The sequence below is a fragment of the Scylla paramamosain genome, chromosome 2, assembly GCF_035594125.1.
Source record: "Scylla paramamosain isolate STU-SP2022 chromosome 2, ASM3559412v1, whole genome shotgun sequence".
Lineage (NCBI taxonomy): Eukaryota > Metazoa > Arthropoda > Malacostraca > Decapoda > Portunidae > Scylla > Scylla paramamosain.
In genome coordinates, this window is record NC_087152.1 from 572,501 (window position 1) to 597,500 (window position 25,000).

Genomic DNA, 25,000 nt, shown 5'->3' on the forward strand with positions numbered 1-25,000 from the left:
CAGATCGAAAAGTGAGGAACAATTAGAATACAAAGGAATACGAAGGTAACACTGACAGCTACAGTGGTTCTAGCGAGACTGCCTATGTAACTATATGTACTACAATTACTAGAGATTCTTTGAGTTAGAGGGAAAGGACCTGGATAGGAAAGAACACCATGCAGGATTACGGGAATTTTCTTGCTTTCCTTCTCCACGTAAAAAAAAGAAAAAGATGAAAGGAAAGAAATAATATGAGGAAAACGTCTGCTGGTAAGGAAAAAAAAAAAAGAAAGGAAACATTGAAAGGTGAAGACTCACAACCATCGATATTTTTCCCTCTTCCTCTTTCTCTTTTTCCCCTTCCTCTCGATATAAATAGAGAGAAAGGGAGAAGGGATATAAGTAAAGAATGTTTAGTGGCGATGAAATGAAAGAAGACAGAAAATAGACAGGGGTGAAGAGTGTTGTTTTTGTGATGGCAGAAGTGATGAAAGAAAGAAACAAAGAGAGAGAAAGAGAGATAAAGAACGAGAGGGTTGGTTTATTTGCTCTAATCTCGAAACTTTTCTTTTTGGTTTTATCATTATTTTGATGCGCTGGGTTCTGGAGATGCAGGGAATAGATAGGGATGAAGAGCGTCTTTTTTGTGATGCCACGAGTGATGAAAGAACGAAAGAAAGAGAGAGAAGAAAGGTAGATAGAGAGCGAAAGGGTTGGTTTGTTTGCACTAATCTCGAACCTTTCTTTTTTTCGGTTTTATTATTATTTTGATGTGGTCGGTTCACGGGATGATGATGATGATGCACCGTTTGCTTTGTGTTCCGCATCTGTGTGTGTATCTGTGTCCCGTCTCCTCTTTGTTCCGTGGGCCTCTCCTTTAATATCCTCCATTGAATGCTGATGAAAAGGAAACAAGCACGTAGTAGCGGCGCGGCACCTATTCCCCGTGGATGATGCGCCGCTTTATTGCCTCCGCCAGATCGTAATGGGAGGGGAAGGCGAGGAAAAAAATAACTAGACCACCAAGCGTTTTTTGTTGTTAATGTTCTTATAGTTTGTTTTGGTGGGTGAACTTAAATGTGGTCTGCATTGTGTACATTACTGTTGCTACTACTACTACTACTACTACTACTACTACTACTACTACTACTACTACTACTACTACTACCATCATCACCACTACTATTACTGTTAATACTTATAATAACGCTAATAATCATAATAATACGAGGGAGACCGGAGAAGTGAGAGAGGAGAGCGGAAGGAAGGAAGGGCGGGAGGCAGGAATGAAGGGAGGGAGTGAGGCAAGCTTGCGTGGAAGTGTCGGAATCCTGTGAAGGGGGAACGAGGGGAGGGGAGGAGTGTTAATGGGCGTCAGGGGGGCTAGAGGGAAGCACTCCATTATATTATCGACCCCGCCTTACGCGTGCCGCAGGAGTGCCGTGTTGGAGGGGAGGGGGAGACAGAGAAGGAGAGAGAGAGCCACATTAGAAAGATAAAAGTGAAAATAGAACAAGAAACACAGAAGTAACACCAGCAACTTGTCTGTAACCCACCAAAGTGAAAATAGAGTAAGAAATATCGAAATAACACAAGTTCCTCGTCTGTTTTCTTACCACCAAGGTGAAGATTGGCCAAGAAGCACATCGTTTCTATTCTTACCACCACCACCATCGCTCTCTTTGTCTGTAATCTCCCTTATGGCTTTCGTCGAAGCGTTAGAGAAATTATGATCTCCATCCGCTTCATCGTGTGTTTTTTTTCTCTGTTTTATTCATTTTTTTCTCACAATCACAATCCACATTCTTGCCTAACGAGTACTAGGAGGTGAAAATATTCCCCAGCACTTCGTCATTTTCACTGTGAAGTAATAAAAAAGGTTTTCCAGTTACCGCTCACGACTTTTTACATTTTATTTTTTTTTTAATATTGGTTCTTGAAATTTTACGTAACTTAGAAAAGACAGAATAAACCTCATATTTTCTTTCCATTTTCTGTGTGTCCATGCAAACAATTTCTTTTATAGTGCTCTGAATGTTAACGAAAAAGCAGACCATAACAGTAAAAATGACAAATATTTGCACAAGTCTTAATCTCTCTCTCTCACACACACACACACACACACACACGAAAGGGGACAGACGGATTCTTCTGGCTTTATTATTCCCTGTGAACGTCTCGTCAGGCACAGCAGCGAGCTGAGTTATCGTGGGGGTCCGTTGCTGCGTCCGTCACGGGGTTAGACGCTACAACCCGTGTTTAGGGAGCAGACCGTGTGTGCTTGCAGGGGGCATCCGGGATATGCTCGCACCACGCTACGTTCCTGCCTTGATAGAGAGCCACAATGAAAGCCTTGGAGCGATGGATGGAATGACTCGGGTGGCGCTCAGCTTACACCAGTGCGAAGTTCTTTCTTGCTTGCAGTCGTGGGGAAAGTCTCAAGTGTTTCTTCTCTTTTCACCGCATGTTGGTTGGTGTGATGACAGATGTATATATATGGGTTAGTGTATTACGATGCGTGTGGTTGTATTGATCCTTTGACTTCTATGGTATCTTTTCTCCTTCCGCACCACAGTATCAGTTTAATTATGCTCTCGTTATTACTTGAAGTTTATACTTACGATGATATATATTTTTTTTCGTTTCATCGCACGTTTGTATATATATAGGTCTTTTTTATACTCCGTGTTAATCCCTTGACCCCTATGGTATCTTACGAAGCTTTACTGCTGTATGTTTAATTTTTACTCTTGATATTATTTAACCCCTAAAGGACCGCGCGGGGTAAGTATATCAGTCCCGCTAGGGCGGGGGATATGGGGAAAAACGTGCAAAATAGCTTATCTTTGCATGCTCAGTACGCCTAACCTACAATAAACGAGTGAAAGAAAACAATACTTACCCCACAATCAACTCCTCCTCTTTTGAATGGTACCAACCAGAAGTTTCTAGGTGCCATGGTTACGGAGATATGACGAGTTGATTGAGGTGGTGTTGCGGTGAAAGTGAGGGGGCGCGTCCGATCAGTGATGGTGGCTCTGGCTTAGTAACGCAGAAAACGGGATCTATGACCTTTTTTACCCTAATTGTACTGGGGCCTGGTGTACTAGGCCCTGCAACAGGTTCAGGTTGGGCTGATTGCTGGGCTGGTTGCTCTGGTTTTGGCGGTGACAGCACTTCATCATCGGTGGTGGCTGTGGTGGTGCTGGTGCCCCTGTCTCCTGCATCATCAGACCCCAGCACATCACTGTCCTCACTCTCAATAATCGTGGAGACAGTGATTTCTAACTCCTGTTCAATGCCACTTATACTTAGAGGCCTCCTAGCTGACGTGGAGGGCCTAGAGTGGATGGATGGAGTGGAAGTAAATACGCGCGGGGGCGAGTGCACCAAATCGGACGAGGCGGAATCACTTCCATGATGACCAGCCATGACGAAGGCTAGCGGGGAACTGACAACCCTTCCCATCCTAGTCTTAATCAGTGTTGCCATACACTTGGCTAGAAAATCGGGCGGAAAAACGCATAATTTGGCGTTATTTACAAAGAGACGTCGATCGACGTCCCCGGTCCTTTGAGCCCAAAACGTCGATCGACGTCCCCGGTTCTTTAGGGGTTAAGGATTGTATAAAGCTATGATTTTTTATAATGAAAGAATTACAAATCAAGTGTAGTATTGTCATTAGCACGTGAAGGATTGAGCAGAAAACATAAATACATTGTGACGGATGAGACGTGGCGCCCTTGACTGGTAGCTATGTATAGACGCACTGCCAACACTCGCCCTGTCACTCATAAGAGAAGATAACTCTGTACTCCCACTGTGCAATACAAGCATGGACGCCTACCACTGTATGCTGTTTGGTCTGCTTGCCTCATTCTATAAGTATGATGATGACTTAAGGAACTCTTTTAACCCTTCGGTACTCCACACTACTACTACTACTACTACTACTACTACTACTACTACTACTACTATTACTACTACTACTACTATTACTACTACTACTACTACTACTACTACTACCAGATAATTTAGAGGAAATACTCGTACTCCACATAACACAGTCTCGACCATTAAAGAGAAAGTACAGTATTGTTACATATATGCAAATATTTATACGCCACTCCATAACCTTGATAACTAAGCCGCACAGCACGACCTCGGCCATTAAAGGGAATATGTCGCATTAGTCTACCTGTGCTGTGTTGCAATAGGGATCCTCATATTTCTGCATCAGCTTCCGTCATTAGTATTGCAAATCTGTAATGATAATTCTATAAAACAAAAATTTTCTCTAATATCAGCTTATATATATATATATATATATATATATATATATATATATATATATATATATATATATATATATATATATATATATATATATATATATATATATATATATATATATATATATATATATATATATATATATATATATATATATATATATATATATATATATATGCTTCTGTTCCAAGCAATGTAAACAGTGTGTCTGTAAATGAAAGATAGTTCTTTAATTGCGATGATCAGCTTTCGCCCTTAACAATGAGAGAGAGAGAGAGAGAGAGAGAGAGAGAGAGAGAGAGAGAGAGAGAGAGAGAGAGAGACTACTAACCCGTCGTACGTCTGTCAATTAAAGCAGAACACTCCATATTGACAGATATAATCAAACCTCAACTCCACACACACAAAACAGATTTAGGCCGCTGCCGTCCCCACATACGCTATTCCCTCTTCTCTCTCTCCCTTTTGTAAACGCGGGCCGGTCCATTCTGAGCGTAAAGGGGAGGAAGGAGCGCTGGTAACTGCCTAATATTTCGTGATATGATGAGTAACGTCGAGTTAATATGTGTGTGTGTGTGTGTCACGGTACAAAAATGCTACGGACGAGGCCATAACTTTATTAAACGGTGGAGTCGAGGCGTGCAAATGTAATAACGTCAGGTTTGTGTTACTGAGAGAGAGAGAGAGAGAGAGAGAGAGAGAGGAGTGTCGTCGGGATGCGGGGCGCCTCTCTCGCCATTCCCCGGCAGCTGTTTGTCTCCTTGCGTCAGAGGCCAGACAACAAACTCACTGTGCTGGACTAGCTGGACTCGGGAACCAGTGGCACCCGACCACTCAAGTTTATACCACACGCCCCGCACTTCCCATGCAAGCTGAGCATTTTTCTACGAAGTCACTGAAGCGCATGTAGTGATTTTATCCTTCACTCCGTATGCAGATAGAGCCTTCCACTTGAAGTCACTGAAGAGATGCAAGCATGTAGTGACTTCAGCCTCTCTGTAGTGATATATAAGCACTTTACTTTTTCATGCAAGCAGACACTTTTGCTCGAAGTCACTGACACGATACGAGAATACATATGGAGACTTTCTTTCTCAGTGTCATATATAGACAGATGTAAAAGTAAGAATGTAGTTACTCTGGTCTCTCTGTTATGTTATATTTCATTTTATTGGGATGAGAGGTAGAAATAGGTAGGTATATTTCATACATGCAAGGACTATGTATAGTCCTGATGGCTTCTCGCTGCTTCCCTTATTTTTTTTATGTTCTTTTGTTATATGCTTTCTCCTCACGACGCCTTTGTTGAAGTTACTTGCAGAAATACGAATATATAGTGACTTAGGCGCCATGTTTAGTTATGTTACTAGAGTGATGACACTTCTTCCTCGTATCGTGACTCGCAAGACGCAAAAAAAAAAAAAAAAAAAGTAATCAAAGGAGGTTTTGTTTAAGGGCCAATCTAAGGAGTTTTTGCTGACACTCCTCTGCGCGGCACTTAAGATACCACCACAAAAAAAACGTGAAGTAAACATAGTGATACGGAATACCAGTTCAAAAGAAAAAGTTAGCAGAATGTTAAAAGTATAGTTGATAAGAGACCTTTTTGTCCATCTCTATACCTTAAGAATGAAAGAAAGAAAAAAAAAAATAGCGAAAAGAAACAATTGAAGTACACAAGTTTACAAGTCTACCGAATAGAAAAGTTAGATTACAAGGATTGGGGTGAGGGGGGATAGGATAAGAAGGGGATAAAATGCTGTGAAAAAAAATGGAGATACAATACACGGAATTGTATCAACCCTCTCAGTAATACAGACTCCGAACTTATGAATTCACCAATAGTTATTTATACAAGAATATATTAGGTACATTTGTGCTGAATGGTCAAGTAGATGATATTAAATCCCATGATTAGGAAAAATATCATCCTTAATCCGATGAAATTCTCTTATCATATTGTAGCGAATACACTGAAACTGATGTCGTAGCATTGTAAGGTAAAACTGCTGGTATACGCTATATCTGTCGTGTATCACCGGTGATCATCTTCGTCTCATTACCCTTTGAGTCTTATATATTCCTCACCCAGGGACACAGGGGCACTGGGACAGACGGAATTCCACAGTTTCCCTTCCCCAGGTCTCCCTAGGTATCTATTTATCGACCAACCCGAAGGAAAGATGAACTGAGTAAGCTGTGCGTCGACTGCGCCAGGCCGGATTCCAGCCAGAGCCCTCGGATTGGTAGCCAGACGCGCTAGAATAGATACTGCACTATGGTTATATAATGAGTTTAACCACCAAGCTCGTATACCAGAACTGTATCACTGTCTCAAAAGCCCCAAACCTGCTCCTCTGCTACAGCTTAAGAAGGGTGAAGCGCAAGGTTTAAACGCGGAAGGATATATGAAACTTTTTATACGGATTTGCACTACTGAAGGAGACTGTGTAGCGAGTGAAATTTCTGAAACCTTCTATAATGTGGTGAGCTGATCGAGGATTGGAATTTACTGATAACAATAAAGAAGAAAAACAAAAAAAGAAAAGAGGGGAAATATTTGCCCTGAAGCTGAAATTTCTGAAGCCATTTAAAAGTATCGCTATAAAGTTGTGTATGGCGACTTAAGACTAACGGTTGGAATTTACTACTTGAGGGAACTTACGAAAAAATGTTTAGTACAAAGAGAAAAGAAAAAAGAATCTTTGCGTAGTAGCAAATGTTAAAATTGACCGGAATTCATATATATATATATATATATATATATATATATATATATATATATATATATAATATATATATATATATATATATATATATATATATATATATATATATTATATATATATATATATATATATATATATAAGAAACATTAATAATATCACAGGGATGTTTTCAGATTTACCACTTAAAACACAAGAAACGAAAAAGGTGAAGCAAAATATTTACGTAAAAAAATTGCCAATAAAGAGAACGTACTTACGATGAGAGGAAAGAAATGAAAAAAATGAAAGAAAAAAGATAGAAAATAATGTTTATTTCAGTGTTTATGTGAGTAGTAAGAAAATAAATGTACATACTTGCGAAAGAAGAGAGAGAGAGAAAAAAAGAAAAAAAGAAAAGAGATTACTCAGAAGTGTTTGTATGTGCAATAGCATATGTAAGTAATCTCTTTAATCCGCCCTTTACAGCTCCGCCCTTCCTGCCCTTCAAGTAATTAATAGGAGTCAGGGCAGGTCAAGACGCCGCGTCCACGCCTTGATCTCTGCTGATCTGTAAATGCCGCGGTCTGTGATGAGGAAAACGTGACGCAAGGGCGAGTGTTTGTTCTTAGCAGCATTAGTGTGTTTGTGGGAGGTCTGACTGAGTGAGTGATTGTGAGTGCGGCGCCGCTGTTTTGTGTGCTAAGCTTGGGGGCTCTGTGTAGTGTGTATGCGTGTGGTGAAGGGAGTAAACAGTATGGGAAATTACTGGGGGTTTGCAAGGATGCTTTTGTGATTCTAATAGTAATTTAACAAGGATTCTGCATCATTAGTAAGAAAAACACGACCAATTATCTCTGTAATCTAAGGGTTTAAAAGAATAATATGTATCAACGCTTGGTTTGATTTGCATTGTTGCCTTTATTTGTACCTTGGTCGCAGCTAAATCAAACTAACGCAACGTATCGACTTACCCGGCTTTGAATGTTTATCAGAGCCTGTTTATTCGATACCGCGTCTCGCTTTTGTGTTATAAATCGCGCTAAATCAAACTAACGAAACATCTGCTCGACTTCCGCGGCTCTTATATATATGGTAATGACATTCACTTCAGTCTTCACAAAACAATACGCGTCTGTGCTTCATTATGCTGCTCTGTGACGCCTCTTTATGTTACTGCTTTGCTCTGACGTGTTGCAGCGCCGCTCTGATCATGAGGCGGCGCTGCAGACTCCGAGAAGCAGCAGCAGCAGCAGCAAGCGGCGGCGGCACCTGAGTAAACACCCGAGGAAAATTCTCCTTCTCGGCTGGAACGTGACGCAAGAGGTTTGTTTGTTGACGAGCCTCGACCAGCTAAGGAAAATATATTGCCTCTGTAAGCCGTATCCTAGCCTATCCTCCTCCTCCTCCTCCTCCTCCTCCTCTTTTTCTTCTGTATTCTCCCTTTATTCTTCTTTTTTCACTTAAATCCTTTTGTTCAGCTTCCTACTCCAACTATTTTTTTCTTTTTAGTATTTCTCCTCTGCCTTCTCATTTTTCTTCACTTCCTCCTTTTCCTCGTCCCGAGCCTCCTCCTCTTCCTGTTATATTCCCCTTCCACTCCCTCCTGTTTCTTCTTTTACTGCTGCCACTCTTGTTCCTACTCATTTTTCCTATACTTATTTTTCTTACTTAAACACAGTCTCTCTCTCTCTCTCTCTCTCTCTCTCTCTCTCTCTCTCTCTCTCTCCTCTCTCTCTCTCTCTCTCTCTCTCTTCCTCTCTCTCTCTCTGTCTCTCTATCTCTTCCATAACCACCAGTCCAATCCTCCGTCCATCTGCTGCCAGAACATGCATACATTATTTGCACTTCACTGGACACACACACACACACACACACACACACACACACACACACACACACACACACATACACACACACACATAGAGAATCACTAGGCAAGGAGAGGAAAGCAAAGCACAGGCCGTCAATTCCTCCTCGTTCTCTCGTTCCCTCGTGTTGTTGGGGGAGCAGGACAACCCTAAGCGGCAGTACCAACACTTCACGCCGCTACTGGATTGCGTCTCTCTCTCTCTCCTCTCTCTCTCTCTCTCTCTCTCTCTCTCTCTCTCTCTACTAGCATTTTCGTGTCTCTCTTTCGTTTATTCTATTTTCTCTGTTTCCTTCCCTTTTCTATGTCTATCTGCCTCATTTTTCGTACTTTTCTTCTGCTTTCTATATCCTCTTTTTCCTTCCCTATCTTTTGTGCACCTTCTTTATCCCTCTTTTTCTCTTTATTTATCGTAACTTTTCTTTCCCTGTCGTCTCTTCAGAAAACAAAAGACTTGTCTCCGGGAACGCTATTGAACCCTCTTTTCTGCTTCTCTTCTTTGGACAATTCGATCCCTGTGTTTGGTTAGCGCGGGAGGAGGAGGAGGTGGTGGTTGTGGTGGTGGTTGGTTGTGGTGGTGGTGGTGGTGCGGAAGGGTTTGAAAGCAAGGGGATGTTACTGCATTCGAGAGAGAGAGAGAGAGAGAGAGAGAGAGAGAGAGAGAGAGAGAGAGAGAGAGAGAGAGAAGAGAGAGGAGAGAGAGGAGAGAGAGAGAGAGAGAGAATCCATGTGTGTGTGTTGCTGGGTTCAGTTGGGAAGAGGGGGAAAGGAGACGATATTGCAAGATTTAGCAGTGTTAGTGAGAGCTTAGAGGCGAGGCAGGATCTGGGAAAAGGGAGGGGGATGTTTCACTAAGAAGGTGCAGATGTTACGGAAAGGAGAGAGAGAGAGAGATGGGGAGGGAAAGAAGGAAGGAAGTAAGCAAGAAAGGAAGGAATACAGAAAGCAAGGAAGGGATGCGAGAAGTAGAATGATGAAAGAGAGAGATAATAATAATGCTGGTTAAACACGAGAATAGGGGAGAGAGAGAAGGAAGGCGGAGAGATTTGGAAGGGAAGGAGGAAAGGGAAAAAAAGAGGGAAGAGGAACATGCTGAGTAAACATGAAATGAGGGAGGGAAAAAAGGAATGAAGGGAGGAGAGATAGGGAAGGATGAATGAAAGATAGGAAGGGAGGGCGATGAGAGGATTGGAAGGGGGAGAAGGAGAGGAGAATGATAAAGAGGAGGAGGAAGATGGGCAGATAAGGGAATGGAGGAGAGGGAGGAAAACGAAATAAAAAAAAGGAGGAAAGTTATTAAAGGAAGGAGAAGATGAAGCTGAGAGGATTGGGAGGAATGGAGGAGGATAGAGAGATAAGAAGAGAGAGAAAAGAGAAAGAAGAAAATAAGAAAGTTGAAAAGACGAGAGAAATGAGAAAGAAAAGAGAAAAAACAGGTTGGTAGATGGTTGCAAAAAAGGAAAAGATAAAAAAAGAGAAAGAGATGAAGAGTAGATAAGTGAATGAAAGAGAAAGAAGAGGAGGGAAGTGTAGAAAGGAAGAGACGAAAGGAGAAGGATCTTGAGTGGTTAGAAGAAATAAATGAACGTACTTTTGACTCCGGACAGTCTAGAAGGAAGAAAAAGAGAGAAAAATAAATAAATAGACGAGAAACGAGAAAATACCACCAATGTTATGAAGACTCGCAAGTAACGTAACGTGACTAAAGTGTTGTGATTAATGAGTCTTGGGGTTCCTGTTACACCTGACCCCTAACATCCTCTCTCTCTCTCTCTCCTCTCTCTCTCTCTCTCTCTCCTCTCCTCTCTCTCTTTCTCTCTCTTCTCTCTCTCTCTCCCTCGATGTCGCTTTCACAATCAACAATTTCACGAGAACGAACTTGAATTGATCTTTTCCTCGTTGCGAATTATATCTTAGACTTGATCTGGGGTGACTCTCTCTCCTCTCTCTCTCTCTCTCTCTCTCTCTCTCTCTCTCTCTCTCTCTCTCTCTCTCTCTCCTCACTCTCTCTCTCTCTCTCTCTCTCTCTCTCTACGCACGTCAACCCTCCGTTCTGTGAGACAAAAGGAACTAAAAGAATGAGAGAGAGAGAGAGAGAGAGAGAGAGAGAGAGAGAGACGTGAGAGAGAGATGAGAGAAGGAGACGAGATAGAGAGAGAGAGAGAGAGAGAGATCCCTGTTCATTTTATTCAACCACCATCACTCCTCCATTCCCTAATCCTCCCTCCTGCTCCTCCTCCTCCTACTATGCCTTATTATCGTCATCTTACTACTACTACTACTACTACTACTACTACTACTACTACTACTACTACTACTACTGCTACTACTACTACTGCTATTATTATTACTACTACTACTACCGCCATCACCACCATTACCACCACCACATCTACCACCACCACCATCATTACTACATTGAGGGTGACCAACCATCTCAGGCTCAATTTAATCATCAAACCACCACCACCACCATCACCACCACCACCACCACCACCACTACCGCCACTCATCAAGGGGCGGGCGGGGTTCACGTCCTGCCCCAGCGAAGGTCAGAGGGGTCAGGCACGGCGGGGGTGGCGGGGCTGTGAGTGAGAGGGAGTGGTAAGGGAGGGGGGGGGTAGGAGCGTGAGTGAGGGAGGCAAAGGTCACTTGATCGCTTTCCACGTTTTCATTGCAGCGAGAGAGAGAGAGAGATGAGAGAGAGAGAGAGAGAGAGAGAGAGAGAGAGAGAGAGAGAGAGAGAGAGAGAGAGAGATATTACACTTTTTATTCACAAATTGCATTGCATTTCAGAGAGAGAGAGAGAGAGAGACGAGAGAGGGAGGAGGAGAGAGAGAGAGAGAGAGAAGGAGAGAGGAGAGAGAGAGAGAGAGATTCAGATTCTACGTTTTTATTCACAAATTATAATGCAGTTGAGTGTGTGTGTGTGTGTGTGTGTGTGTGTGTGTGTGTGTGTGAGAGAGAGAGAGAGAGAGAGAGAGGGAGAGAGAGAGAGAGAGATAGAGAGAGAGAGAAGAGAGAGAGAGAGAGACGAGAACACACACACACAACACACACACACACACACACACACACACACACGAGAGCGCTATCTACAATATCAGTACTCACCCCTGGGAAGGAAGCCGGAGGAGATAAGGGTGGCCTGCATTAGCGTCCGGGGCAGCAGGAGGCAGAAGGCGGCCACGAGGTGCAGGAAGGGCGCTGTGGGGACGCCGTGAAGCCACAGGTTCCTGGAGCGCGGAAGACGAGGGGGAGGAGGAAAAAAGTTAGCGCTAAAGTGTAACAGGTTAGCATGATATTTATTTAAAGGTTAGTGTACGAGGTGATGTAAAAAAATGCGAGCTTGTGGTTATGCTAGGTGAAGTTAATGCAAAAGACAATGTTAAAGTTGTTGTTAAGTGATATGAAGGAGGAAAAAAGATAAGTTAGTGCAAAAATTCTCCATGAAGTTATTTGAAAATTAATGTTAGGGCTAATGCAAAAGATGCGGGTTTGTGGTTATGCTGGATGGAGTGAATGTGAGAATATTAGATACGTAATATGAAGCTAGATTAAAGTGTCACAGGTTAGCATGAAATTATATTAAAGTTATTATAAAGAAAATTTTAGGGTTTGTTAAGTTACAAGAAGTTATAACAGTACAATTTGTGAAGTATTATAGTATAAAAATACCACAGTTGAATATAAAGTAATATGTGTATATGTAAAGTAATTGTTTTAGTGAATTGTCAAGTAATATAAAGTTTGGATAATTTCGCTGTAGCTGAACAATAAGCAGAGTTAAGCCAGCAGCTCATAAACATGAAGCAATAATTAGAATGCTAGCTGCTATGTACCGTCGGCTATTATGTACCGGCTCCTATGAACCACTACTTTGGCTTATATGTACCAAACAAGGCTGCTACATACCAGCTACCAAGTAGGGAGATAAAAATTAATATTGTAAGAAAAAAGTAATAAAACTACATTAAAATATAAAACACAGAAAAAATGAAAAAAAAAATAATAAAACTGTATTGTCAACTAATACAATCAATAGAATTCAGCATACACTGATTTAATACAGGCTTAGTCCTCAGCATGATCTATGAGTTCAGCACACAAGTTAAAAAATGCATCGGTTTTTTTTTTCTCTCTCTCTCTCTCTCTCTCTCTCTCTCTCTCTCTCTCAATGTTACACGGGTTTTCAAGGGTGTTTTTACGGTTCTAGTGACAGATTAACATAGTCTTCTACATTACTAACAGGAGAATTTTGCTTTTTAAAAGGCCGTCATTGAAGTAATACAGTTTTTTAAGGGTGTTTTTTACAGTTCTAGTGACAGATCTACAACATTTCTATATTATTAACAGGAGAAACACTCTTGAAAACCCTGGTAATTACAATTTTTGGCTTTGAGAAACAGCCCGTGAGGAGGGAGAGAGAGAGAGAGAGAGAGAGAGAGAGAGAGAGAGAGAATCATTTTAGTTGAGCCTATCCTGCGCTCGTTCGTGTTTGCTGCGGTGACACGGTGCAGCAGTGAGTGAAATTTTACTTCATAATTACGTAGTCGTAGTGGGTGTGGAGTGGGGAAAGGGAAGTGAGGAAGTGAGGGATATTATATGACATATTATTTGATAACATGTCACCTTTAGTGAGTGTTAGTGTGTGTAATAGTGAGTGTGGTTGGAGCAGTGATACGTGGCGCTGGGGAGGGAGAGCGGGTGGCTGGCTGGCTGGCTACATTGTTTTGGTCAACACTGGTCAGTCTTGCCCCACACGCTCTTTTAACCAGTGTTTCCGTATTCCCGGCAGCTTTTTTCCCTGTACCGAGCACCGCCAAGCAGCACCAGAGAGGCACGAATACGTAAGGTGAGTCCAGTGGTGCCAGCCTCACCTCAGTCAGCCTTCCTGCCTTCACTACATCCTCCTCCTCGCTGTAGTGTCTCGTTTATTTAGGTTTTATTATTCGTCTTTTTAGGCATGTTTTAAGGTTGTCGACTTATTTTTAGAGTTTGTTCACATCTGAGTCTGGAAACTTGGAGATTTAGGCAAATAATGAAAGATTCGTTAATTTGTAAACAAGCTGTCTGCTGAGGTAGAGGCAGGACGTCAGTGTTTTCAGCCATTATTTGCTTCGTCTCTCATTTATTGTAAGCCAAACATGTCATAAGATGGAACCACATGTCTGGCCTTCATATTCGCTGGTCATATAAATCCACCATTGCCTACTTTTGGTCTCATGAACGAATAATTAAGGCAACATGGCCGCTGGCTACCCCACTAAGGTCTCCCCCGAGGGCCGCCATGATGGATTGCTGCCTGAGCCAACTTGTTGTGTTCCAATATTTTTTTGAATTTTTCTGAATGACTTTATTTGGCTTCTATAGTAAGTTTTTATGATTTATAAAAATACTTCGTTGCTTTTGAAGTGCGTTTCTTGCCTCAGTTAAGTAAATGTGGTGAATTTGCTGCTGTTTTTTGCATAAATATAGGACTGTTTTTACGGTGTAAATTTACCCAACCCGGGTTTTTGGCTCTTTTATTTGAGGCTGTAATGAAGGTTTTGTTGCTTCAAAAAATCGTTTGTGATATTTAAAGTGTTTTGCGTTTCTGATGAGCTAAGTGTGTGGAATCTAAAATAGCTTTTGATGCCGTTAAAAGTGGTGATTTTGTCATTTTTTTTGATTTTTTATTTGAATATCTTAGTTTGTAACTAACTTTGCATTCTTTAGAAAAACAGTTCAGATTTTTTAAAGTGTTTTTTCATTGGTGTAAAATGAATTGGGTAGACTTTTCAATGATTTTAATGGTGTCAAAGATTCAACACTTTTTACATATTTCATATTAATATTTCTTTACAACTGCGCAGGCTGGTGATGTTTTGATATTGTTAATATTAGTTAAAGTAATTGTCAAGTCAAAATATATAAGGCATTCGAGTCTAGCTTCGTTTTTTCTAGGGGTCAATTTTGAAATGAAATACATTACGTACGTCAGCCAGCGGGGCGCCGGCAGCCCCCGCCTGTGACGTCATCAATGGTCCTGGGACTCGCTCGGATACAGTGTCCTCGTCAGTATTTACCGTAATTTCAAATGTTTTTCCAGGTGTTTCCAAGCTCAGGTACGTAGGTAGTAGTAGTAGAAGGAGAAAAATAGAGGAGGAGGAGGAAGTAGTAAGGAGAAATGGAGGAGGAGGAGGAGAGGGCATAGCAGGTAAATACCAAGAAGACCATGTTTAGTTTAGTTTTTCTTCCTGCCCTGCTTTTTCTCTGTAATATTTCATGTGTTTTGGGTGTTTTAAGTGTGTTTTGGATGTATTTAGTAGTGTTGTGGAGTGTTTTGTGAATGTTTAAGTGTGTTTAGGATGTATATTTTCTATTATATCTGTGTTTTCTGTGAATTTAGGATGTTTAAAGTGTGCCTTAGGATATTTTTAAGTGTATTTTATGTGTATTTAGTCTTGTAAAGTGTTTTGAGTATATTGTGGAGTGTTTTGGGTGTGTTTGGGGCATATTGAGGTGTTGTGAGTTTGTTTTGAGTTTATTTAGGGTGTTTCAAGTGTTTCGGGTGAGTTTGGATGTGTGTCGGGTCTTTTATTTGAGTTTGTTTGGGGTGCTCTGGGTGCGGTAGTAGTAGTAGAAGGAAAAAAATAGATAAATGGAGAAGGAGGAGGAAGTAGTAAGGAGAAATGGAGGAGAAGGAGGAGGGGGCATAGCAGGTAAATACCAAGAAGATGATGTTTAGTTTAGTTTTTCTTCCTGCCCTGCTTTTTCTCTGTAATATTTCATGTGTTTTGGGTGTTTTAAGTGTGTTTTGGATGCATTTAGGACTTGTGGAGTGTTTTGTGAATGTTTAAGTGTGTTTAGGATGTATATTTGCTATTATATCTGTGTTTTCTGTGAATTTAGGGTGTTTAAAGTGTGGCTTAGGATATTTTTAGTTGTATTTTATGTGTATTTAGTCTTGTAAAGTGTTTTGAGTATATTGTGGAGTGCTTTGGGTGTGTTTGGAGGCATATTGAGGTGTTGTGAGTTTGTTATGAGTTTATTTAGGGTGTTTCAAGTGTTTCGGGTGAGTTTGGATGTGTGTCGGGTCTTTTATTTGAGTTTGTGTGGGGTGTTCTGGGTGCGGTAGTAGTAGTAGAAGGAGAAAAATAGATAAATGGAGGAGGAGGAGGAAGTAGTAAGGAGAAATGGAGGAGAAGGAGGAGGGGGCATAGCAGGTAAATACCAAGAAGACCATGTTTAGTTTAGTTTTTTTTCCTGCCCTGCTTTTTCTCTGTAATATTTCATGTGTTTTGGGTGTTTTAAGTGTGTTTTGGATGCATTTAGGAGTGTTGTGGAGTGTTTTTGTGAATGTTTAAGTGTGTTTAGGATGTATATTTGCTATTATATCTGTGTTTTCTGTGAATTTAGGGTGTTTAAAGTGTGGCTTAGGATGTTTTTAGGTGTATTTTATGTGTATTTAGTCTTGTAAAGTGTTTTGAGTATATTGTGGAATGTTTTGGGTGTGTTTGGGGGCATATTGAGGTGTTGTGAGTTTGTTATGAGTTTATTTAGGGTGTTTCAAGTGTTTCGGGTGAGTTTGGATGTGTGTTGGGTCTTTTATTTGAGTTTGTGTGGGGTGTTCTGGGTGCGGTAGTAGTAGTAGAAGGAGAAAAATAGATAAATGGAGGAGGAGGAGGAAGTAGTAAGGAGAAATGGAGGCGAAGGAGGAGGGGGGCATAGCAGGTAAATACCAAGAAGACCATGTTTAGTTTAGTTTTTTTTCCTGCCCTGCTTTTTCTCTGTAATATTTCATGTGTTTTGGGTGTTTTAAGTGTGTTTTGGATGTATTTAGGAGTGTTGTGGAGTGTTTTGTGAATGTTTAAGTGTGTTTAGGATGTATATTTGCTATTATATCTGTGTTTTCTGTGAATTTAGGGTGTTTAAATTGTGGCTTAGGATATTTTTAGTTGTATTTTATGTGTATTTAGTCTTGTAAAGTGTTTTGATTATATTGTGGAATGTTTTGGGTGTGTTTGGGGGCATATTGAGGTGTTGTGAGTTTGTTTTGAGTTTATTTAGGGTGTTTCAAGTGTTTCGGGTGAGTTTGGATGTGTCGGGTCTTTTATTTGAGTTTGTGTGGGGTGTTCTGGGTGCGGTAGTAGTACTAGAAGGAGAAAAATAGATAAATGGAGGAGGAGGAGGAAGTAGTAAGGAGAAATGGAGGAGAAGGAGGAGGGGGGCATAGCAGGTAAATACCAAGAAGACCATGTTTAGCTTAGTTTTTCTTCCTGCCCTGCTTTTTCTCTGTAATATTTCATGTGTTTTGGGGTGTTTTAAGTGTGTTTTGGATGTATTTAGGAGTGTTGTGGAGTGTTTTGTGAATGTTTAAGTGTGTTTAGGATGTATATTTGCTATTATATCTGTGTTTTCTGTGAATTTAGGGTGTTTAAAGTGTGGCTTAGGATGTTTTTAGGTGTATTTTACGTGTATTTAGTCTTGTAAAGTGTTTTGAGTATATTGTGGAGTGTTTTGGGTGTGTTTGGGGGCATATTGAGGTGTTCTGAGTCTGTTTTGAGTTTATTTAGGATGTTTGGATGTGTCGGGTCTTTTATTTGAGTTTGTGTGGGGTGTTCTGGGTGCGGTAGTAGTAGTAGAAGGAGAAAAATAGATAAATGGAGGAGGAGGAGGAAGTAGTAAGGAGAAATGGAGGAGAAGGAGGAGGGGGGCATAGCAGGTAAATACCAAGAAGACCATGTTTAGCTTAGTTTTTCTTCCTGCCCTGCTTTTTCTCTGTAATATTTCATGTGTTTTGGGTGTTTTAAGTGTGTTTTGGATGCATTTAGGAGTGTTATGGTGTGTTTTGTGAATGTTTAAGTGTGTTTAGGATGTATATTTGCTATTATATCTGTGTTTTCTGTGAATTTAGGGTGTTTAAAGTGTGGCTTAGGGTGTTTTTAGGTGTATTTTATGTGTATTTAGTCTTGTAAAGTGTTTTGAGTATATTGTGGAGTGTTTTGGGTGTGTTTGGGGGCATATTGAGGTGTTGTGAGTTTGTTTTGAGTTTATTTAGGGTGTTTCAAGTGTTTTGGGTGAGTTTGGATGTGTGTCGGGTCTTTTATTTGAGTTTGTGTGGGGTGTTCTGGGTGCGGTAGTAGTAGTAGAAGGAGAAAAATAGATAAATGGAGGAGGAGGAGGAAGTAGTAAGGAGAAATGGAGGAGGAGGAGGAGGGGGCATAGAAGGTAAATACCAAGAAGGACCATGTTTAGTTTAGTTTTTCTTCCTGCCCTGCTTTTTCTCTGTAATATTTCATGTGTTTTGGGTATTTTAAGTGTGTTTTGGATGTATTTAGGAGTGTTGTGGAGTGTTTTGTGAATGTTTAAGTGTGTTTAGGATGTATATTTGCTATTATATCTGTGTTTTCTGTGAATTTAGGGTGTTTAAAGTGTGGCTTAGGATGTTTTTAGGTGTATTTTACGTGTATTTAGTCTTGTAAAGTGTTTTGAGTATATTGTGGAGTGTTTTGGGTGTGTTTGGGGGTATATTGAGGTGTTGTGAGTTTGTTATGAGTTTATTTAGGGTGTTTCAAGTGTTTTGGGTGAGTTTGGATGTGTGTCGGGTCTTTTATATGAGTTTGTGTGGGGTGTTCTGGGTGGGTCTTAGTGTGGTTTTGGCGTATCCTGTTGTGGGGATGTTTTTGGTGTGTTTGAATGTGTTTTGGCTGTTTTGAGTGTTTGGGTGAGTTTTGTGGGTAGTTTGAGGTGTTTTGAGTGTATTTTCGATGTTTTGAGTGTGTTTTGGAGTGAGTTTTATTGGTATTCTAGGGTGTTATGGGATGTTTTGGGTGTGTTTTGGATGTTTTTAGTGTATTTCGGTTGTGTTGGATGAGTTTTGTGGGTATGTCAGGGATTTTTGAGTGTGTTGGATGAGTTTTGTGGGTATATCAGGGTTTTTTGAGTGTGTTGGATGAGTTTTGTGGGTATATCAGGGTGTTTTGAGTGTCTTGGATGTTTTCAACATGATATAGGTGTGTTTGAGTGAGTTTTATGGATATTTTGAGGTGATGTGGGGTGTTTTGAGCATGTTTTTGTAGAATAATATGTGTATTGTGTGTTTCTGGGTGAGTTTTGTGGGTACATTTGGGTGTTATGGGGTATTTTGAGTGTGTTTGGATGTTAAGCATGTCTTAGGTGTGATTGGATGAGTTTTGTTATATTTAGAGGTGTTTTGAGTGTGGTTTGGGTGAGTTTTGTTGTATTTAGGGTGCTTTGTGTGCAGTACCAGAAGGATAACTATGGGTGCAGGTCCAATGGAGTTTCAAAGAAAATAGAAAGTCCACTGGAGTTTCAAAGCAAATAATGAGTAGGTCCATTGGAGTTGCTAAGTTGTCCATTGTTTGGTGCTTAGTTAATTTCTTGTAGGCTATCATAGATTTTCTCTCTCTCTCTCTCTCTCTCTCTCTCTCTCTCTCTCTCTCTCTCTCTCTCTCTCTCTCTCTCTCTCTCTCTCTCTCTCTCTCTCTCTCTCTCCCCTTTTCCATAAGTTGTTAACTTATCTGTATTTTGTTTACGATAATAATGGTACATAACTGATGGTTCATAGCAGCCAGGTACATAGCAGCCATGGATGGTACATAGCAGCCAGTGGTACACAGCAGCCAATGGTACATAGTGGCCTGTTACCAATAATTATAATGTATATCATTCATCACACACCATAAATAATGACTCGTACATTAAAAAAAAAAAGAAAAAAAAATATGATGGCTCTTCAAGTAAAATAAAACCTGAATATGTATTCATGAACCAAGGCAAGGAACTTAAAACACACCAAACCTTGTACTAGAGAAAACAAATACTTGTCTACGAACACTATATAAGGAAAAGAAAGGTAACATAATCAAAATAAAACCTACATCTCCATTCGTGCGCCAGAGCAAGCAACTTAAACACACTAAGCACTGCAGAGAAAATAAAACCCCATCTACAAACGGTAAATGCAAGCAAAAGAGGTAAATTGTAACAACTCCATACGTCCTTAATTTCAAAGTCTAGACAAAAGAGAAAACACAAATAACCCGCATCTTGGTCTGTTGTTTAATTGAAGAAACCTGAGATGGAATTTATACGGGTTTTGTTTGTTGGGAGGGCTGCTGTGTTTGCCAGAAAGGTCACTGTGTCCGTGGAGGTTGTCCTGTCCTGAAGCCACAAAGACCTGCGGCTAATGGGATGTGCCGGGAGGAGTTTTAAAGCCACAGAGAGGATTTTTAAAACCACTCTGGTGAAGGCAGCGGCGGTGGCGACGAGCCTCAATGACTAAAAGGCCAAGAGAGGGAGAGAGGAAAGGGAGGGAGGGAGAAGGTGGTATGGAAATAGGCAGGAACGGAAGATAGAAATAAAATATATAAACAAATCATACAGTATAGGAAAATGAGAGAGAGAGAGAGAGAGAGAGAGAGAGAGAGAGAGAGAGAGAGAGAGAGAGAGAGAGAGAGAGAAGGAGCTGTATGCTAAATTAAATCATGTTCTGACACACCCACACGACCTCAAATAGAACTGGTTAAAAAGGAAAGAAAAATTCATTAATGAGCGCAGGTAGGCAGGCAGGGTGTGGGCGAGACTCACCTGACGAGGCCTGGAGCGTGGACGGGCACTGGGGGCGGGTCTTTGCTACAGATGGTGAGGGAGGCGCCTAGCTTGAAGCCGTCGTTAGCCAGATTCCCAACCTACAGGAGAAAGAGAATAAAGACGTCAGCAATGTGTGTGTGTGTGTGTGTGTGGGTGGGTGGGTTGGTGAGTGGGGTGTGTGGATAGTATTTACTGCGATAATAACAAGTACTAGTGTTTCCTGGAGGTCATCTATTCAAATACTAACCAGACGTTGCGTTGCTTAACTTCTTTTTTTTTCCTATGAGAGTGGTACATTCAATGCGGTGTGGTCGCTGTGTGTGTGTGTGTGTGTGTGTGTGTGTAAGTTCTCAGCACGTCTCACCACTCATATACCTTCATTAGCAGTCGTGCAGTATTCATTAATGTTCGTTTGTCTGACAGTCCACTTTTTCATGAGTACTTTGTCAAATCCGTAAGCTATATCTCTAAAATTTATCTGCAAATTTCTATATGACTTTTAGAAATTGTGGGTCCCGAGTAAAGGAATATTTTAGTAGAGTTTAAGGTCAATTTGAATATTTATGGCGATACAGGATTTATTTTTCCATCTCCCTTCCCCACCTTGATTTCTGTTGTAAAAGTCTACGGTCGCAACTTGCCGCGTTTCAATACAATCTACGGTGGCGGTATACCACATTTGATAGAAGTTTGCGGCGTTAGTGAAGGAACACGCTCTCTGATTCTGAAAATGCATTCCTCTACTAACACTCCTAAAAGGTACGAAGGAATTATAAGTGTTTTCTCGTTAGTGGTTGTGGTCGAGTACTACGCGCCAACATAATTTTTACCGTAACTACCTCACATACCTCCTCGAATCCGTATCCATGACTTATTAGTGATTTGATGTGAACCATATTGTCATTATTTGTAGATTTGCCAGCTTTAATTAATTTCCTACGATTCAGTAACATTTCCAAGCCTAAACATTTATTGGAGTCCCTGTATCATTACTCCTTTACCTGGCTTGCTATGCTCTTTTCTTTCTGTTCTTTACTGATATACAATGAAGCGGCAGCCTGCCTCTGTTAATGTGAAAAAAAGGGGCAGAGGGTAAATTTGCACAGTGACAATTACTTGCTCGTATATATTAAAGAGATAATCTTCAGTTAATATATATATATATATATATATATATATATATATATATATATATATATATATATATATATATATATATATATATATATATATATATATAAGGCAGATAGCATATTTGAGCAAGGATAATTAACTCTGCTGATATAAATCCAAATTATAGTCTGCTTGTGTCAGTGCGAATAAAAAGATAGATGTTAAATTTGAAGAGTCGCATTTGCACAAGACAGAACACAACTGCGGAGTTAATATAGTAAGGACTGCCCTGCCCGCCTGGCCTGAAGCTAAGCAGAGATGGACGTGGGAAGCAGGATACTGTATGCGAGGAGCAGACACTGAGTTGATGGAGAGGCGGCAACGGCGGGCTGGGGACGAGAGGGACGGGGGCGGGGGAATGAAGGCAGCCAGGGGAAGACTTAGGACGAGATGGAGCGACGTGATCAGAATATTTGTCTTGGAAAGTTGGAGCAGAGGAGACGAAGAGTACTAGAGATGAATTGAAGGTTAGGATGGTGACTTGGTTAGATTAGGACAAGTTAGAGTGAGGTGGGAATATGTAAAGTTTGTATCGTAGTGAAATAAGGGCTGTCAGGAATAATGATAATGATAGTGATTATTATTGTTAGGAGGATGAATAGGTTAGATTAGGTTAGAAAGGGAAGTGGGAATAAAGTTCCTATTGTAATGAAGTAATGGCTGCCAGGAATAATGATAATTATGATGATGTAATTACGTAGAGTGAGAAAACGTTAATTAACTAATAGATTGATAGATGGATTGATCACAAGTCGGGTGTGAGTTATTCTCAGAGTTACTCTTACCTTGAGGAACGAGGTGAGGAGGAAGAAAGGCGCCACCACCACGGAGGCGCCCACCAGGCCCACGTAGGCGTTGAGCTCCACGTAGGGTTGCTCGTCTGTGCGGGGAGGCAAGGGGCGGGACATTGGACCAGTGCCACGAGGGGTCATGTGTGTGTCTCATGGCTACATCTTCACTGCTACTATTACTGGGTTTACTACTATTGCTGCTGCTGCTGTCCCTACTACTACTACTACTACTACTACTACTACTACTACTACTACTACTACAACTATTACTATTACTACTACTACTACTGCTACTGCTACTACTACTACTGCTACTACTACTACTACTACTACTACTACTACTACTACTACTACTACCATGATAATTATCACTATCGCTATTGCCAAGACCAGATGAACGGTTGGGTGGAGGGGAAGCGTGTTGAAGTATCATTGACAAAGGAGAATGGAGAGAAGGGTTTGATATATGAGGATGCGTGAGTGTTTCTAGGGAGGAAGTCAGTCAGGCTACTAACCTTTTGGCCAAGGGAGGGCGGCGTATGCCAGGAACCTCTTGACACCGCCCAGCACGAGGTAGGCGAGGAACCCGAGTGTCACCAGGCAGTACCAGATGGACCACACGCTGTTGAGGTGATAACGGCCACAGCACCACCGCCGCCGCCTCGCTGCTGCTGGTGTGTGCTGCCCCTGCTGCTTCTTTCCCTTACCGCCGTCATTATTGTTGTTGTTGTTATTGTTGGCACAGCTGCTGGTGCTGCTGGCGGAGGAAGGCGCCCTTTTTACTTTGCCCAGTGTGGCGGTCACGTCAGGCTGCTCAGAGGTGGCGGCAGACATGCTGGCGCGCATCCTCCTGCTCTCTTTCTCGTCCGTAACTGGATAACAAGAGAAGAATATAATGTTAGGAATGTGTACGGCTGCCTGTTGCCCAATACTTGCTTCCCTTTGGAGTCCCTTAATGGAAACTCTAAGCCTCTTAGTGGAAATCTGACTTTTCTTTCGTCCCTCACAAAGGCAGACAGACTGTGAAGGGTTGGGAGGTCAAAGGAGGAAGAAAGCCCCGTAACTTCCGCTCCGCAAGGCAATAGTAAGAGAATTCCAGGGAAAAGCGAACAATTCAAGTTGATGAGGCGACATTAGACTTACGCTGCAGGAAGGAAAGTACAACAAACAAAGGGGGGGTAGGCAGGATGGCAAACAGGTCCATAATTTGTCAGTAATGCGATACGATTCATATCATTAGCTCCTCATCCATCATTTAAAGACTGTCATTGGAAGATTCATTTGATATGATAAACAAAATTTGCTTCAAATTAGAAATGTAATTTTTTTTCTTTATCGAGTTTATGGAATATAAGAACTCCAGGTTTGATCTTCTTTATTCATAAAAATTAAAAATATCTTTTCATATCTCTTCGTTGTTTTGTGTTCTAAGTCTTTAAAGCATCCTTCTGGTAGATTGATTTCAAGATGAAGCAATACAGGAACACTAAGTTAGATTTTCTTTACTAACAAATAGTTTGAATATTTTCACACGATATAAATATTTTATTTTTCATTCAAAAATTCCCTATTTCGTGTTGTGTTGCAGAATAAAAAATAAAAAAAAAACGAAGCTTTTGTTTTGTATAATTTTAAAACACTACGTAACATTTCTTTTCATTAACAAATATGACTGACAATTTATACTTTTCCATTCAACTCTCGTTACGCTTCTAAAAAAAAAAGTTAGTTTTATATAACAATTTCCTGAACATTCCATTCCATTTTGCTTTATTAAGAAACACTCGCGATGCTTTCAGTTGTATTTTTCCTCCCCTTCAAGCCTCGTGTTTGTATGTTGTAGAAAACCTTGAACCCTCATTGTAACACATTAATGTTTTAGTAGAAGCAATGCAAAAACGCTATATTCCATTTCCCTTTATTAATAGACACTCATAATACTTTTAAGATTAATATTTTCCCCTTCAAGCCTCGTGTTCCCTTGAACTATCTTTTTATCTATTAATTTTCAGTAGAAGCAATGCAAGAAAGCTGTACTCCATATTCCTTTATCAACAAACACTCATGACACTTTTACAAATGTTACTCCTTTTTCCCCCTTCAAGCCTCGTATTTGGGTCTTGCAGAAAGCCTTGAACTTTCTTTCTATCCATTAATTTTCAGTAAAAGCAACGCAAAAATGCTATATTTCATTTACCTTTACTAACAAACACCCTCGATATTTTTACAATTGATATTCCCTTTTTTCTTTGTTCAATTCTCGTTTTGTTCCGCGTTGCAGAAAGACCGCGACGCTCCAACGACCTCAACCGGAGACACGGCCGCTGCCAGGCACGGAGCGAGGCACGAGACAACCTTGACGACCCTTTCCTTATGCAACGCAAGGCAGCGAGGCAGAAAGGTGAGCTCCGATGAATTGGTAGTGAAAGTGATTAAGTGGCAGGTATAGAGGAAATAATAGTATATAGTAGACTGAAGGTATTGGAAAAAAAAAATGCTGATATTTTTTTTTTTCTGTGGTGAAGTGAGGAAAACGGTGAAAGTGTTTGTATGCATTTTGGTGAAAGTCGTGATGATAATAGTAGATG

At 40.8% G+C, this 25,000-nt stretch overlaps 2 protein-coding genes across 2 annotated transcripts in view; one reads left to right on the forward strand and one right to left on the reverse strand.

Annotated features, from left to right (window-relative positions):
- Window positions 1-25,000, reverse strand: part of LOC135107835 (protein tincar-like) — a 56,055-nt gene that overhangs the window by 16,732 nt on the left and 14,323 nt on the right. The window contains exons 2-5 of the mRNA XM_064018124.1: window positions 22,928-23,284; window positions 22,407-22,501; window positions 20,446-20,546; window positions 11,965-12,086 (exon numbers count right to left, since the gene is read on the reverse strand). Coding sequence (XP_063874194.1) covers window positions 11,965-12,086; window positions 20,446-20,546; window positions 22,407-22,501; window positions 22,928-23,258 — 649 coding nt within the window. The 5' untranslated portion in view covers window positions 23,259-23,284. The remainder of the gene's footprint in view (window positions 1-11,964; window positions 12,087-20,445; window positions 20,547-22,406; window positions 22,502-22,927; window positions 23,285-25,000) is intronic.
- Window positions 13,551-25,000, forward strand: part of LOC135107845 (acyl-coenzyme A diphosphatase NUDT19-like) — a 49,355-nt gene continuing 37,905 nt past the window's right edge. The window contains exons 1-2 of the mRNA XM_064018153.1: window positions 13,551-13,705; window positions 24,694-24,813. The gene's annotated coding sequence lies outside the window, so the exon portion shown is untranslated. The remainder of the gene's footprint in view (window positions 13,706-24,693; window positions 24,814-25,000) is intronic.